At 46.6% G+C, this 14,737-nt stretch overlaps 1 protein-coding gene across 1 annotated transcript in view; it reads left to right on the top strand.

The window, feature by feature from the left end:
* Positions 1–14,176, top strand: part of LOC147607442 (senescence-induced receptor-like serine/threonine-protein kinase) — a 79,457-nt gene extending 65,281 nt beyond the window's left edge. The window contains exons 10-14 of the mRNA XM_086790570.1: positions 12,245–12,371; positions 12,541–12,597; positions 13,162–13,318; positions 13,430–13,562; positions 13,650–14,176. Coding sequence (XP_086646696.1) covers positions 12,245–12,371; positions 12,541–12,597; positions 13,162–13,318; positions 13,430–13,562; positions 13,650–13,967 — 792 coding nt within the window. The 3' untranslated portion in view covers positions 13,968–14,176. The remainder of the gene's footprint in view (positions 1–12,244; positions 12,372–12,540; positions 12,598–13,161; positions 13,319–13,429; positions 13,563–13,649) is intronic.
* Positions 14,177–14,737: the final 561 nt, after the last annotated feature.

A 14,737-nucleotide genomic window follows, 5' to 3' on the forward strand; every position in this document is an offset into this window, starting at 1 on the left:
GTGATGCTAAAGGCATCAAGAGGGAGCTCTCTACTCCTTATGATCCTCCACAAAACGGGACAGCAGAGAGGATGAACAGGACCATTCAGGAGAAGGTCCGTTCTATGTTGTCACATGCTGCATTACCTCATGGTTTTTGGGCTGAAGCTGTTATGACAGCCGTTCACCTTATAAATAGGTCACCTAACACGAGGCTTGGTGGGAAAGTGCCAGAGGAAGTATGGACAGGGAAGCCTCCGTCATACAAGCACTTGAGAGTGTTTGGTTGCGTTGCGTACGTGCACATACGCAGGGAAATGCGCACCAAACTTGATCCTAAGTCTCACAAATGCATATTCCTAGGATATGGTGACAGAGGTGAAATGGGGTATAGACTTTGGGATCCCGTGAATAGAAAGATTATACGCAGCAATGATGTCATTTTTGATGAAACATGCATGTATAAGGAGCCTGCAAGGCAACAGGAGCCTGGCAGAGTCATCTTTGATGATGATGGACATCATGGACAACAACCAAGGGCTGTAAATCAGCCATTACAGCAGGAAAACCAGCCCTTAAATGGTGCTGAAAATGGTCCAAATGGACAGCCAGAGATGGTAGAAGATATCCCTATGGATATACCACAGTTAGAAGAAATACCGGGCATGATATTTCAGCCTTATGGCATGGAACAGGAGCCACCAATGGGTGATATGCAGGCTGGACAGCAACCTGCAAATGATGGTCATTGGGTACGGAGGTCCACTAGACCCTCCAGAGCCCCTGACAGGTTTGTTCCAGGGGTTGACTACTTGATGCTCACTGACTGTGGGGAGCCCTCATGTTATAAGGAGGCTTTACAGAGGGCAGACAAGGCTCTTTGGGAGCGTGCCATGAAGTCAGAGATGGATTCTCTGCATAAAAATGGAACTTGGAAGTTGGTGCATTTGCCTGCAGGCAAGAAGGTTTTGCCATGCAAGTGGGTATACAGGCTCAAAGTTGCACCAGATGCAAAGCCAAGATACAAAGCCAGGTTAGTGGCTAAGGGCTTCAAGCAGGAATATGGTGTGGACTTTGAGGAGATCTTCTCTCCAGTGGTCAAAATGACCACACTTAGAGCTGTGTTAGCTTTGGTTGCTCATGATGATCTGGACTTGATTCAGATGGATGTGAAGACTGCTTTTCTTCACGGTGATCTCCATGAGGAGATATATATGCAACAGCCAGAGGGTTATGCAGTAAGTGGAAAGGAGAAGCTTGTATGCAAGCTGAAAAAGAGTCTTTATGGGCTCAAACAGGCACCAAGGGAATGGTATCATAAATTTGATACATTCATGAAATCACAGAAATTCAGGAGAAGTGACATAGATCACTGCTTATACACCAAGAAAGCTTTGGATGGCAGTCTATTGATCCTCATCTTGTATGTTGATGATATGTTGATAGCCGGGAAATCTCGTAAAGAGATGGATGCCTTGAAGAAGAGGCTGCATGAAACCTTTGATATGAAGGATTTGGGTGATGCAAATCACATTTTGGGTATGCGGATACTTCGGGACAGAAATCAGCATGTGTTGTATTTGTCTCAAAAGGAATACATTGGCAAAGTTTTGCAGCGGTTCAATATGGACGGGAGGAAGAAAACTAGTACTCCTTTGCCTCCATATGTGAAACTCAGTGCTATGGACAGCCCACAGTCAGATAGTGGCAGGGCTGATATGGCCAAGATTCCGTATGCTTCAGCTTGTGGCAGTCTCATGTATGCCATGGTTGCTACTAGGCCGGACATTGCATTTGCAGTGGGAGTGGTTTCTAGATACATGGCCAACCCTGGCAAGAAGCATTGGAAAGCAGTGAAAGTTGTCATGAGATACCTGAAGGGCACACAGGATATGTGCATTTGTTTTGGCAAACAGGATGCATTAGTGCATGGCTACACGGATTCGGATTATGCCGGTCATCCAGATAACCGGAAGTCTACTACCGGTTATGTGTTTACATTCACAGGAGGTGCTGTGTCATGGATATCCAGGATGCAGAAGTGCACTGCCTTATCTACTACAGAGGCCGAGTATATTGCAGCCACAGAGGCTTGCAAGGAGGCATTATGGCTATCTCGGTTAGTGGTTGATTTGGGATATACAGGGGATATTCCATTGTTGCATTGTGACAGTCAGAGTGCCATCCAGTTGGCAAAGAACCCTGTCTTTCATGCAAAGACGAAGCATGTGGATGTGAAGTATCACTTCATCAGAGAGGTGATAGAGAACAAGCAAATTCAGCTTGTTAAGATTCATACAAATGACAACCCGGCTGATCTGTTGACAAAGAGTTTACCTCCGGAGCGGTTTGCTCATTGCAGACACTTGATGGGCATTGGATGAGGCCAGTTTCAGCCTTGATATGGCCTTGTATATTATCATGTACATGCTGATTTTTTCTTTTCCTTAAGGGCACTTTGCCTTTAAGTGGGAGGTTGTTGGGGTAAAGGCACTATGCCCACCCTTATAGTGTGTACAAGCCCATAAGTTATAGTACATAGTACACTTAGTACTTTTAATGTACTAAGTGCACACTGTATACTAGTGCAATATACATGTGTGATAGGGGAGTCACACACTCATCTCTTGGTGAGTTGACTTATCCCCACAACTCTCTCTCTCTCTCTCTCTCCCTTGTTCTCTCTGTGTATGTCTCCCACATGAATCTCTAACCCTAATTCTAATCCTCCCACACAACTACTAAGTGCACACTGTGTACTAGTGCAATATACATGTGTGATAGGGGAGTCACACACTCATCTCTTGGTGAGTTGACTTATCCCCACAACTCTCTCTCTCTCTCTCTCCCTTGTTCTCTCTGTGTATGTCTCCCACATGAATCTCTAACCCTAATTCTAATCCTTCCACACAGGGTATGGATACTTTGGCATTTGCTTTAGGTCCCAATATTACTCCGGAACAGTTTGGGGGGGCGAGCAAAAGCAGCGTACCAAGGAGGTAGTGGACACTTGGCTACATAAGTGGCAAGTCCATTTCCAATTTCATCCATATGACGATGGAAAAAAGATCCAGTTATCAGCAGGTTTCCTCTCAGGCAAAGCTTTGCTTTAGTGGAAAGAACTCAACCCTAAACCAACGACTTGGGCACAATGTCTTCAAGAAAGAGGATGACTATGATATTGTTGTCCCGGTTTGCTACTTTGACCATGATCTCGCAGAACCTCACTTATGAGGTCTATCTCCAGAAATTTAGGGACTTGCAGATGAAAGCTACGAAGATGGATTCCACCACTCTTTTGGGTTTCTTCGTAGCTGGTTTACCCGACTTATACCGTTTACAAATTAAAAACAACAAATGCAAAACTTTGGACGAGGCCATTCATTCCACTCGTATCTATGATGATACAATGGTCTCTTCTAAGTCTAAACCCGTGTTCGAGCAGGGGAACAAGCACAGAAGGAAGTTCTCCGCACCGATGGCTAGCACGACTGAAGAAAAGTCTTCCGACCAAGCTTCGAAGAATTCTACTTCAACCCCAGCAAAGAAAAAACGTCTCCTTTTAAGGCTTTGAAGCTCAAGGAGGAGAGACGTTGCTTCATCTGCGAAGAAAAAGGACATATGGGTAACGAGTGCCCGAAGCAAAAGGGTGCAAAGATCAATGCAAGACCTAAGCCAAAGGCAGCTAACCAGTTGTCTTTGACAGGTATGTCAGTTACTGTACTTTCTCGCCCTAGTTCATGTTCTGATTGTCTCTTTAACTCTAAAGTTTTTGGCGTGCATGATCTTCTCCGAGTTTATGGAGAAGTGAATGGCCATAGAATACATATTCTTCTAGACCCTTGCAGCTCACACAATTTTGTTAATTACGAACTTGTGCAGAAATTGGGTCTTGACACAACACCCAACGATCATACCTATGAGGTACGCCTACCTGCGGGTCGGCAAGTATGGGATTGAAAGGTGGAGAAGCTACCGATCTGGATTCAGGACTATGAAGATACTCTGGAATGCTATATTATGCATCTAGAGCATGTAGACTTGTTATTAGGGATTGAGTGGTTTTAGACTCTTCAAGTCCAGATAGATTGGTCTAGTCATACTTTTTCTTTTGAACATAGGACCACCCAGTATTGTATCTTAGGTGATTGTATACATCCCTCTCAGGGACCTCTTGTAAATACAGTTGATTTTGGAAATATAATGGATTCTTCTTTGTATAATGCTTTCCAGTGTGTCTTGATTCCACTTTCTTCATTTCTCATACCTACTATGGATGTTAATGAACTAAGTGTGTTCTACACCCTACACACGGGATCCCCCCGTTGGCACTACAGGCCACCTGTTTGGCTCTTCCCCCCCCCTATTGTATGATTTAGCCGCTCAGTTCTTTATACTGATGCTTGTACTTTACAGCACCTAGGGAGAGTCTCCCGGGCTGCCATGATGTATTCACTGCTCTTCTCTCTCTTAGGAGCAAGAGAGATCTTTTGTAGCCCTACGGGCGTTTTTACATAACTAATGAAAGGATCTTTTCTCGGAAAAAAAAAAAGCAACGAATTAAAGAAGATACTTGATTTGTTTCAAGATGTGTTTCCTAAGGAACTGCCATCAGGCTTACCACCTGAGAGGACAGTAGATCATCGTATTGACCTGGTCCCTAGTGCTCAACCTGTTAGTATTTCACCTTACAGGATGCGCCAAGCTGAGAAAGATGAGTTGGCGAAACAACTTGAAGATTATTTGAGGATGGGCCAGATCCGTCAAAGTAAATCACCTTGGGGTGCACCTGTGTTACTCAGGAGAAAGAAGGACAACACCTAGAGAATATGTATAGATTACAAGAGATTGAATAAGCTGACAATCAAGAACCGTTATCCTCTCCCTAGATCAGATGACCTGATTGACCGGTTAGCCGGAGCGAAATATTTCACGAAGATAGATTTATGTACTGGTTATTACGAGATACGTATTCATGAAAGGCATGTCGAAAGAACCGCCTTTCGGACTAGGTATGGCCATTATGAGTTTCTCGTATTACCTTTTGGGTTAACCAATGCTTCAGCCACTTTCCAGCAAATGATGAACAATCTTTTTCATCAACATTTGGAAAAATTCGTGGTTGTGTTCCTAGATGATATTTTAGTATATAGTCGTACTCTTGAGGATCACGTTAGACACCTCAAGATTGTCTTAATTATTTTAAGACAGAATCGACTATATGCTAATTAAGTAAATGTGAGTTTTTCATGACAGACATCATTTACTTGGGACACAAGATCACTAGAGATGGATTGAGCATTGGCTATGACCAAGTTCAGAAGGTTCTAGACTGGCCTATACTGCAGACAGCGAGACAACTTCGTTCTTTTCTCGGTTTTATTGTTTTTCTTCAGAAATCTGTGTGGGAGTACTCCCAGCTCACACTACCGATGACCGACTTGTTGAAAGGTCGTGGACGTAAGTCAAATCAGCCTATCACTTGGAATAACGATCTGGATATGGCCTTCAGACTTTTGAAAGATAAAGTCAAGGAAGCACCTATCTTAGCATTACCTTATCCTAGTTAGCCTTGTGTTCTTGAAACTGATGCCAGTGACTATGCAATCGAGGCTGCTCTATTTCAAGACGGTAGACCTGTTACTTTCGAGAGTAAAAAGCTAGACGACACTCAATTTCGTTGGCCAACCCTTGAGAAGGAGCTTTATGCTGTCATTCACGCTCTCAAGGTTTGGAGACATTATTTATATGGCTCCAAGTTTGTGGTATTGACTGATTATCAATCAATCAAGTATGTGTGTGATGCAGATGATTTGAGAGGAAGGAAAGCTTGATGGGCTGAATTAATGCAAGATTTTGATTTTGAGATTCGTTACCGAAAGGGGTCCATGAATAGTGTTGCAGATGCGCTTAGTTGAATTAGAGAGGTGAATACTTTGTTGTTCACCGAGATTTCTACTGACTTATTTCAGTCATTGAGAGAGCTTTGCAGGACTGATAGTTATTTTGGTCCATTTTGGTAGAAGATCCAGGATGGGAGCTCATTGATTGACCAAGACTCAATGATTGAGCAGTCTACCATTCAGGCTGCAGGAGGCCAGTGGATGATTTGGAATGGTTTACTATTCCGTAATGACAAAATTTGTGTACCATAGATCTCGGACATTAGGTCCAAGATTCTTAAGGAGTGTTACGACGCCCCTTCTGCTGGACACCCTGGGGTACACAGGACATTATCTTTAGTGAAACACACTTTTTATTGGCCAAAGATGAAAGGGTACGTAGAAGATTATGTTCTCAAGTGTCAAGTTTGTTAAGCAAATAAAGCTGAACGCTTTAGACAGGCTGGGCTGTTCTATCCTTTGCAAATCCCAGATAATAAATGGGAAAGTATTTCCATGGATTTTATTACTGGATTGCCAAGAACACGTCAAGGCCACGATTCTATTTGGGTTGTGGTGGATCGCTTGACAAAAATGGCTAGATTTTTACCGACCCGGAAGACCATTACAGCTACGCAATTAGCAAGGCAGTTTATCGAGCAATTGTTTATACTGTACGGGTTACCGTAGGACATAGTCAGTAATAGGGACTCTAAGTTTACAAGTGACTTTTGGAGGCTTGTTTTTGAGAAGTTGGAAACAACTTTGAATTTGAGTTTTTCAGATCATCCTCAATCTGATGGCCAGACTGAAAGAGTTAATCAGATTTTGGAGGATATGCTTCGAGCATGTCTCCAAAAGACATAGTTCATGGGAGGATTATCTTCCTATGTTAGAATTTGCATATAATAGTACTAAGCATACGAGTATACGTTTTAGTCCTTTCATGCTTATGTATGGTTTTCAACCTAGATCACCTGTTACAGTGGGATTTTCAGGACTTCAGCATGATGCAGCACGTAATTTTTTGCAAGATATGCAAGAAATGTTACAAGTTGCGAAAGAATCTATTAGAAGTGCTCAAGACAGAGACATTTTTTATTCTAATAGACATCGTTCACCCAGAGAGTTCTCTGAAGGAACGATGGTGTATTTGCGAGTTCCCAAAGATTCTAAGACTTTACGGATAGGTCGATCTCCAAAATTATCCCCTAGATACTGTGGACCATTTCGTATTACACGACGGATTGGTTCAGTCGCATATGAATTGGATTTGCCTTCTCATGTGAAAGTTCATCCTGTATTTCATGTCAGTAGACTTAAGGAAGTATTGGGTGGAACAGACCAGTTAGTTACTCCTCAAGAAATGATAGATGTCGAGGACATGACATTTGTTCCGCACGAACTTGAAAAGATTCTTGGATTTCGTGAAAGACGATTGCGTAATACACTTATCACGGAATACAAGATCAAGTGGAAGGATTGTGTTGAGGAGGACGCTACATGGGAGACATTGACTACCCTTCAAAGGGATTACCTTGGCTTTTTAGTGAGCTCAGGAGTGAGCTCTTAGAGGAAGGGGAGTATGTCATGTGCACAGTGTGTATCTACTGTGTGCTACACACACACAAGACTAGCTTCTAGGTTTGGGGAAGCTTGGAGCTAGGCAGGCTGAATGGCGAGCTGAGTTAGGGATAGACTAACGGGCGGGCACCCAAGTATGGAGGGGCAGGCATCCAAGTGTGGATGCCCAGTGACCGGCCAAGAGCCTATAAAAGGGTGGCCAAGGTTAGTCATTAGTTCATAGAGTCTCGCGTGTCTCTGTGAGAGCTCTATGGTCAGGAGCCTGGCTCTAGTGCAGACGTGCACCTGCTTTATGCAGCCAAGGCCGACAGCAGTCTCGAGGCCGGCGAGGGTAGCTTCGTGGCAGTATGGGATGTCACGAGGTAGAGATTGGTTGGTACGCCCAACTAGTTAGCTCAGCTTGTGGCTCGGTGGGGACAGCCAAGACTTGTGGGCTTGCCCACGGCAAGTTTGGGAGGTGAGTCAGGCCTGCACCCCCTTCACGTTTGCTTGGTTTGTTTGCAGGTTTCGAGTCTTGTACCAGGAGCGTTCTACGAGGAGATCCTATGGGGTGCTCGGAATCTTCTGAGGTCATGGTAATAAATCAAATTCAAGTGCAAGATGAAGACTAGTACCTGACCAAAACTGGCTTGTCTTGCTCTCGTCGGTTGTATGTTGTGTGGTGCGGCCTTGCTGTTGACGCCGTTGCTGCACCGCTGTGTTGTGTGGGGCTTGGCCAGTCTCGTACCCTTGCTGTGTGCGGGCTGTAGAGAAATAGAGAGAAAAAGCCTCCTCTTTGACGTGGCTGTAGAGAAAAGAGAGATTTACTCTCCTCATGGCTGCCTGTGCTGATGCTGCCACGGGCTGTTTGCTTGCTCCTTCCCGTGCGGACAAGTAACGAGAGAGAGAGAGAGAGAGAGAGAGAGACAGAGAGAGAGAGAGAGAGTAGCTACTCTCCTCTGCAGCTTATGAGAGCGCACAGAGAGAGAGAGAGAGAGAGAGAGAGAGAGAGAGTAGTTACTCTCCTCCACGGCTGGGCTGCCGACTGCATTCTGTTGCTCTTGTGTGCATATGGTGGCTATTATTGCCCGCCTTGTTGAGCTGCTGTCCACACTATGAGCCTGGGCACTGCATTATCGGATGTGCAATATGCGCCAGTTGTGCGCTCGCTGTTGTGCCATTTTTGGGCCGCAACGGGAGTGACCGTGTTGTTGCGGGTGTGGCAACTGTGCAACGGCTGAGAGCAGCCATGCGCTATGGGCAATGGGAGTGGCTGTGTTGTTGCTCTTGTGTTCGTCTGTGCAACGGCTGAGAACAGCCTCGTGGCAACTGTTGTCTCACCACACACGGGTGGTGCACCATCTTTCTCCCACGGGCTAATGCAGATTATGGTGCTGTTGTTGCTGTTGGTTAGGAGAGTTTCCTGCGCAGAGGAAAGCAGAGGATGAAGGAAGGACTAGCTCTGATACCAGTGTGGGATCTCCACGAGACCTCCTAGAAGAGAACACGGCAACTCTCCACCCAACTGCTGGATATAGACCCTAGCCGGCTAACTATAGCCCTCGCCGTCCACACTAATCCGGACTCCTCTGAACTGCCCAACTCCCCCTAGCCCTACCCTTGTCATGACACTAGTTCCTGTAGCATGAGGACATCCAGATCATCCCCTACTAGAGCCCTTTGAAGCTTCTCACACCACCTTCTCTCATGTTGCAGAAGGCGCCGCCCAATCCTTGCACACCACCTTCTTTCTCATGGCAGAAGGCGTTGCCCAATCCTCGATGTTCCACAATGTTAAACCCCCCCCACCCCCACCCCCCCCCTCTTCCCAACTGCACCAAAAATCTACTGGCAGTAAACCTTGGCGCGCCTGTATCCATGACACTGCGCTCTTGGGCATAGATGTGGAGGAGGCCGACACGGTCCTCCCCCTAGTGATAGAGTTACCACTTTGCTCTACCAGCTACGATAGTGCTGGAATCTGCCTCGTGTGAAGATAGGTGGCTACCAATGGAAATACGAACCCCGCCCTGGTTTCCCAGGCCAAAAGGTGTGACTGTGGCTGGGGAGAATCTTGCCACAGTCTAGTCCTACCTACTGGCAGATGATGTTCCTGTAGCAGCAGGACATCGAGATCGCCCCCTACTAACGCCCTCTGAAGCTCCTCACACTCCACCTTCTTTCTCCTGTTGCAGAAGGCGCCATCCAATCCTTGGATATTCCACAAGGCTATCTTCATCGCTAGGTAAAGAGGGTGTGAGCCCTGGCAGGCCTCTCCTCAGCTCCTGAGGTTTTTCAAAGGGGAAGTAATGGCTGTCCCCCTGCAGGCACAGGCGCTCTAAATGAATGCAGAGCTGGCCTGCCAAAAAGTCCTACTCAAAGGTGGCATGGGACCTAGCACATCTTGGGTGAAGATCCTCTCTATGAAGGTACGTGAAGCTCCCTCTCTCAGCTGCAAAGCTAACATGAAAGAAGACGAAGATGTGAAGCTTTTGGGATCTCCTCAGGGTCACCAGCTCGATGCGTACCATTGACCAGAGCTGGTTGATGGTGTCTGTGATGTGGAGGTCATGCAGAAGATGAGAGAAACCAATTGCCTAGTCTCGCAAGGTGTGGTCCACTGTGCATGCATCCCACTCTGTTTTTGGGGCTACACACATCTGTGGGCATGGGGGGGGGGGGGGGGGGGGGTGGGAGACTGGTGGAGGACCACACAAACCCGGAGTGGCGCTACCACCTCCTCAACAGAGCAGGAATCAATGGGGAGATAGCAGCAGGAGTAATCCATCAGGTGACCCATGAAGTGCGGAGGGATGCCCTTGGAGTTAGGGGGGTAGACAAAAGCAGTGAAGAGCAGGTAAGGGTCTCCACGGGGTTGGAGAATCGCTGATAAGACTGGTGCAGAGCTCAGGGCAGGCCGCACTGTCCTGAGAGGAAGTCACGGCGTTTGGAGGAGGGGGTGGAGGAAGGGGGCGAGGCTGAAGGCGAGGCGGAGGAGGCAGTGAGGCTGTGGGGAGGTGGGGGCTGAGGATCCGAAGAGGCTGGGGGGGACAGGGGCCTGGGGGGTGGGGGGATGGGGGCGGGAGTGACGGGGGGGAGGACGGTGGGGAGGATGCAGGGTGCTGCCGGGGTGCTGGGTACGGTGCTGCCGGGGTGCTTGCCATGAGAGGGGCCCACAGAATCCTCTGGCGCACTAGGCTCAGGATCTGAGGATAAATGTTCATAATGGCTCGCTGACTAGGCAGAGGCCTTGGGGACAGAGGTCTCCCGTATTGGGTGGGCCCCACCATGCCTGCGACGTAGTGGGTCTGACAACGTGCACCCGTGAACCATCTGGCGCGTGCTGCTGTTGGCAAGACTGGAACCCCCCTTTGAAGTTGCATCTGGTGGGGTGGGGGGGGGGGGGCTGCTCCCGACGCTGCTCCTCCTGTGGTTCGCGGAGCAGGCCCCTCACTTGTGTCTCGGCGGGGACAAGCTCACACACGTTGCCCCATCTGCCTGCAGATGAAGGACTGTCCTGGAAGGCCTGAGAATTTTAGCCGCTGAAGGCGAAGTTGCAGCTGGGGAATCGCAAAGTGTGGAGGGATATTCTCCAGTGAAGCAAGTAATACTCGATGAATGGGATCCCTGCTGTCCTCGCAACCATGGCGGCCGAGAGGGGAAAGGGGGGCACAGGGGGGGCAACACTTTGCCTCAAAATGCAGGGATGAGTGTGTGGTACTCTTTGGGAAGACCAGGGAAGCAAACTGTCTTGGGAAGCTACTTGCCTCCGCCAAGGGGTATGACTCCAAGGAGAAACTGTGTTTCCACGGAAGTAGGCATGGGGGCTCCGCACTGCCAGCGGACTTTGCGACAAGGTCTTGTCTGCAACAGTTGAAGAGGAAAACTACATTTGGATGTATCCAAAGCCAAGAAACTAGATATCCGTGATACCACCGGGCTCCCCAATTAGAGCTGCCCAGAGGAGATCTCAGACCTGGCTGCAAGCCAGACGCTGCCAACAATCTTGCACACGAGGTCGTATGATTTCAATGAAGCCACTGAAGAGGCCAAGAGCTGAACTTCCGCTTCTGAGAAGAGAGTGTAGGGTGACCTCGTCTGGGGATGACAGAGCAGCTGCCATGAAGTCCTTCTATGGGTAAAAAGCCAGAGGGATGCCTCAACTGCTGAAAAAAGCCCTGCAGTTGCGCTGCCGAGAAACAGGAGTGGGGGGAGGTGCCTGGGAGAGATGACGGCAGGGGCTTTTTTTTGGGTGGGGTCGGGGGAGAGGAAAAAGCTAGGCTAATAATGAAAGAAAGAAAGTATCCTGGACTGCGATTAGACCTTCCTGCATCATTGGGACCAACACATGCTCCGGGTTCTCACAGCATGGTTTTCCAATTCCTGTATCAGCTCTTTCAGCTTGCCATCTAGTCCATTTCGCCTGTTATTGCGTGAAGAGCCCGCCGGAAGGGGGGGGGGGGTGTGCCTTTTTGCAGCAGTTACCACAGGTTCGTGTGTAACAGGTTCAGGAAGCACTCTGTGTGCCGCTTGGAGCACAGGTGGTGGTGAGCTGGTGCATGTGTGAGCTGGGAGGTGACCAGGGGGACTGGTGGGTTGGGTGGGCAACATGTGAGCCAGGCAGACCAGGGACAATCACCTGCAGGAAGCGCTTGGGGGGGGGGGGGGGAGGGGGGGAAGGGGTTGTTTTACGTCATGTTAACCTGCTGTGCACGCGCGCGTGCAAGAGAGAGAGAGAGAGAGAGAGAGAGAGAGAGAGATTTTCACATCAGGTGTCTACCCAATAGCTAATGCAATTATTCTGAACTTATTATTTGCAGGCTACCCGTCTTTCATATGTGAATCACAGAAATTTGTTGAGTCCTATTGGTTTCTGTGCTGAGAGTCATCGCCTCATGTTCATCTACGAACATGTACAAAAAGGGAGCTTGTATGATCACTTATACAGTAAGTTCATAATTTTAGGGGAATATATCCAAAGGCTGGGGGTGAAGAAATGCATTGTGTTTATCCACTGTTTGCACATGAAATCCAGGATCCAGGATAAATTACAACATGTTAGGCTAGATTATAATTTTACTGAATATGAGATAAATTTGTCGTGTTGCAAATGCAGATAATCAGTCTCTTGATTGGAGAACTCGGTTGAACATTCTACAGCAAGTAGCTCAAGGTGCAGTTAATCATATTATCATTATCACCTCCTATAATAGTCAGCGTGCTCAACCTCCAGCTCCAGATCGACCTTCAACCACATCCAACCTCCAGCTCCACTTTCCTCTGCTCTGGTCCTCCATCAACCTTGTCTTTAGTCTTAGCACCTCTGTCACTTGCTGTTCTTCTTCTGTCAACCATCCCTTCACCTCTGGCCGCCACCTTTCTTTCTCCAGCAGCCTCCCTTCAATCCATCAATCCCCATCCATCCTGCCTCCATTCACCATCCATCAAACTCCAGATCCTGCCGATTTACTCCAGGCCTTCCAACTTCCCATTTACTCTCCTCACAAAAACTTCCAAAAACAATGTTATGGTTAACATGTGGTGGTACACTTAGACAGCCAAGTATTGTTTGGGGCTGAATGATAAGACATTATTTTGCTAAATTCTCTCTAGTTTGCAAAAAACAAAAATAAAAATCATTGAGCCAAATTTTTTATTGCTTCTGGATAGCCAAAAAAAAGGTTGGATGACTTCTGAAATGGAGGACTTGAGAATTTAGCTTGTTGTTCTTGAGCAGGACTGGAATACCTGCATAATGAATGCATTTTACATGGCAATTTGAAGAGCACGAATGTGCTTATGAGTAGTGATGGAATGTTGGTAAAAGTAACGAATTTTGGGATTTACGAATTGTCACCAAATGTTGATGCGACTTCGGGCTACCTTGATCCAGAGTAAATCAATTCCAACTGTGATTTGAATCAAGATTTGTATTATCTAGAATTTGTATTAACCCTGTATTGACTTTGTATTAACCTTATGTCTTCCCTTTGCATGCTTTGTAGGTACTTTGTTGTCAATAAGTTGACGGAAAAGAGTGATGTCTATAGCTTTGGGGTGCTGATTCTAGAGGTCATGTGTGGACGTGCCCCCTTCGATACAAGGCTCCTGAAGGAGGCATGGAACATTGTTGATTGGGTAACTATGCTTTAGTGAGCCCCCACAAAGGTCATGCCACAAACACGGTTCAATGATACTAATTAATGTCTTTTATTTTGATATCAGGTGCGAAAAGCAATGCACGAAGGAAATTATGACCTTATAGCTGATCCTAGCTTGCATGGTAGCTACAATATGACTGCTTTGTCAAAGGTTGTTCAGCTAGCATTGCAGGCCACTGAGGGTAATATCAATGAGAGACCTACCATGGGCGAGATTGCCATGGAGTTGAAGGAGGCCAACAAGATTGAGCTTGGTCATCACCATGTTGCATTTGTAGAGCTAGCCGCTAGTGACTATTCCAATAGTTCAGACTTTCCTTTACCTTCGACATACCCCAATGGTTCGTGTGAAGATGATGTACCACATACATTGAAATTATGATTTTTCTTGGAGCTCCAAGGGAGGCAAGAATTGATGATTTGATATCTATATGTAACATAGGCATGGGTGCTAAGTTAATGCAACTATTCTTGGCCTTAGTGTCTTTTCAAAGCTTTGTATGATGGGGATTCAAGAGCTCTTGGACCTCAGAGACATTTCAAAAATCTACCTCATACTTCAATTTAAAAGAGGGTTGGTGTTTGTGTTTCTTCATGTTGTCCACCAATTTATCTGGCAAGGTCAAAAGGTACAAATGCAAATGCTGTATTCTACTGTAGATGTTTTTGTAAGGCAGCATAGAAGAGACTTTTCATAATCTCTTTCACCCATATCAACATATTTAATGTCTCAATTAACTATAGGTCTACTTAATTTTTGGCTTTAACATATCTAATGTGGATCAATTTGATGGAGGATTGTGGCATATCATGCCTCCAAGTTGCTATCTTAGATCCGAACTGCTAAATAAAGGAAAAGTATAGGAAATAGCATCTAGATTTGAAAAGAGAAACTTGGCTATGGCTCATCCTAACTCCCCTTGAAGCACATCCAATAAGATATTACGTGGTGAATCGCAACTGTCGTGAAGATCTTTTCAATGATTGAGCTCGTAACCCTTGAGGTCTTCAAGCTCTACAACTCTTTGAGAAGCAATTTCACCGCGCTTTTCGCGAGCATTGTCACACCGTCGCGTTGCACTTCGTGTACTCGAAGGGGACACGTCTCTTCTCTCATCTCACATCATTCACACTCAATAGCATGCATTAGAG

The sequence above is a fragment of the Cibotium barometz genome, chromosome 55 (assembly GCF_041138505.1).
Source record: "Cibotium barometz isolate CiBa-2024 chromosome 55, ASM4113850v1, whole genome shotgun sequence".
Taxonomy (NCBI): Eukaryota; Viridiplantae; Streptophyta; class Polypodiopsida; order Cyatheales; family Cibotiaceae; genus Cibotium; species Cibotium barometz.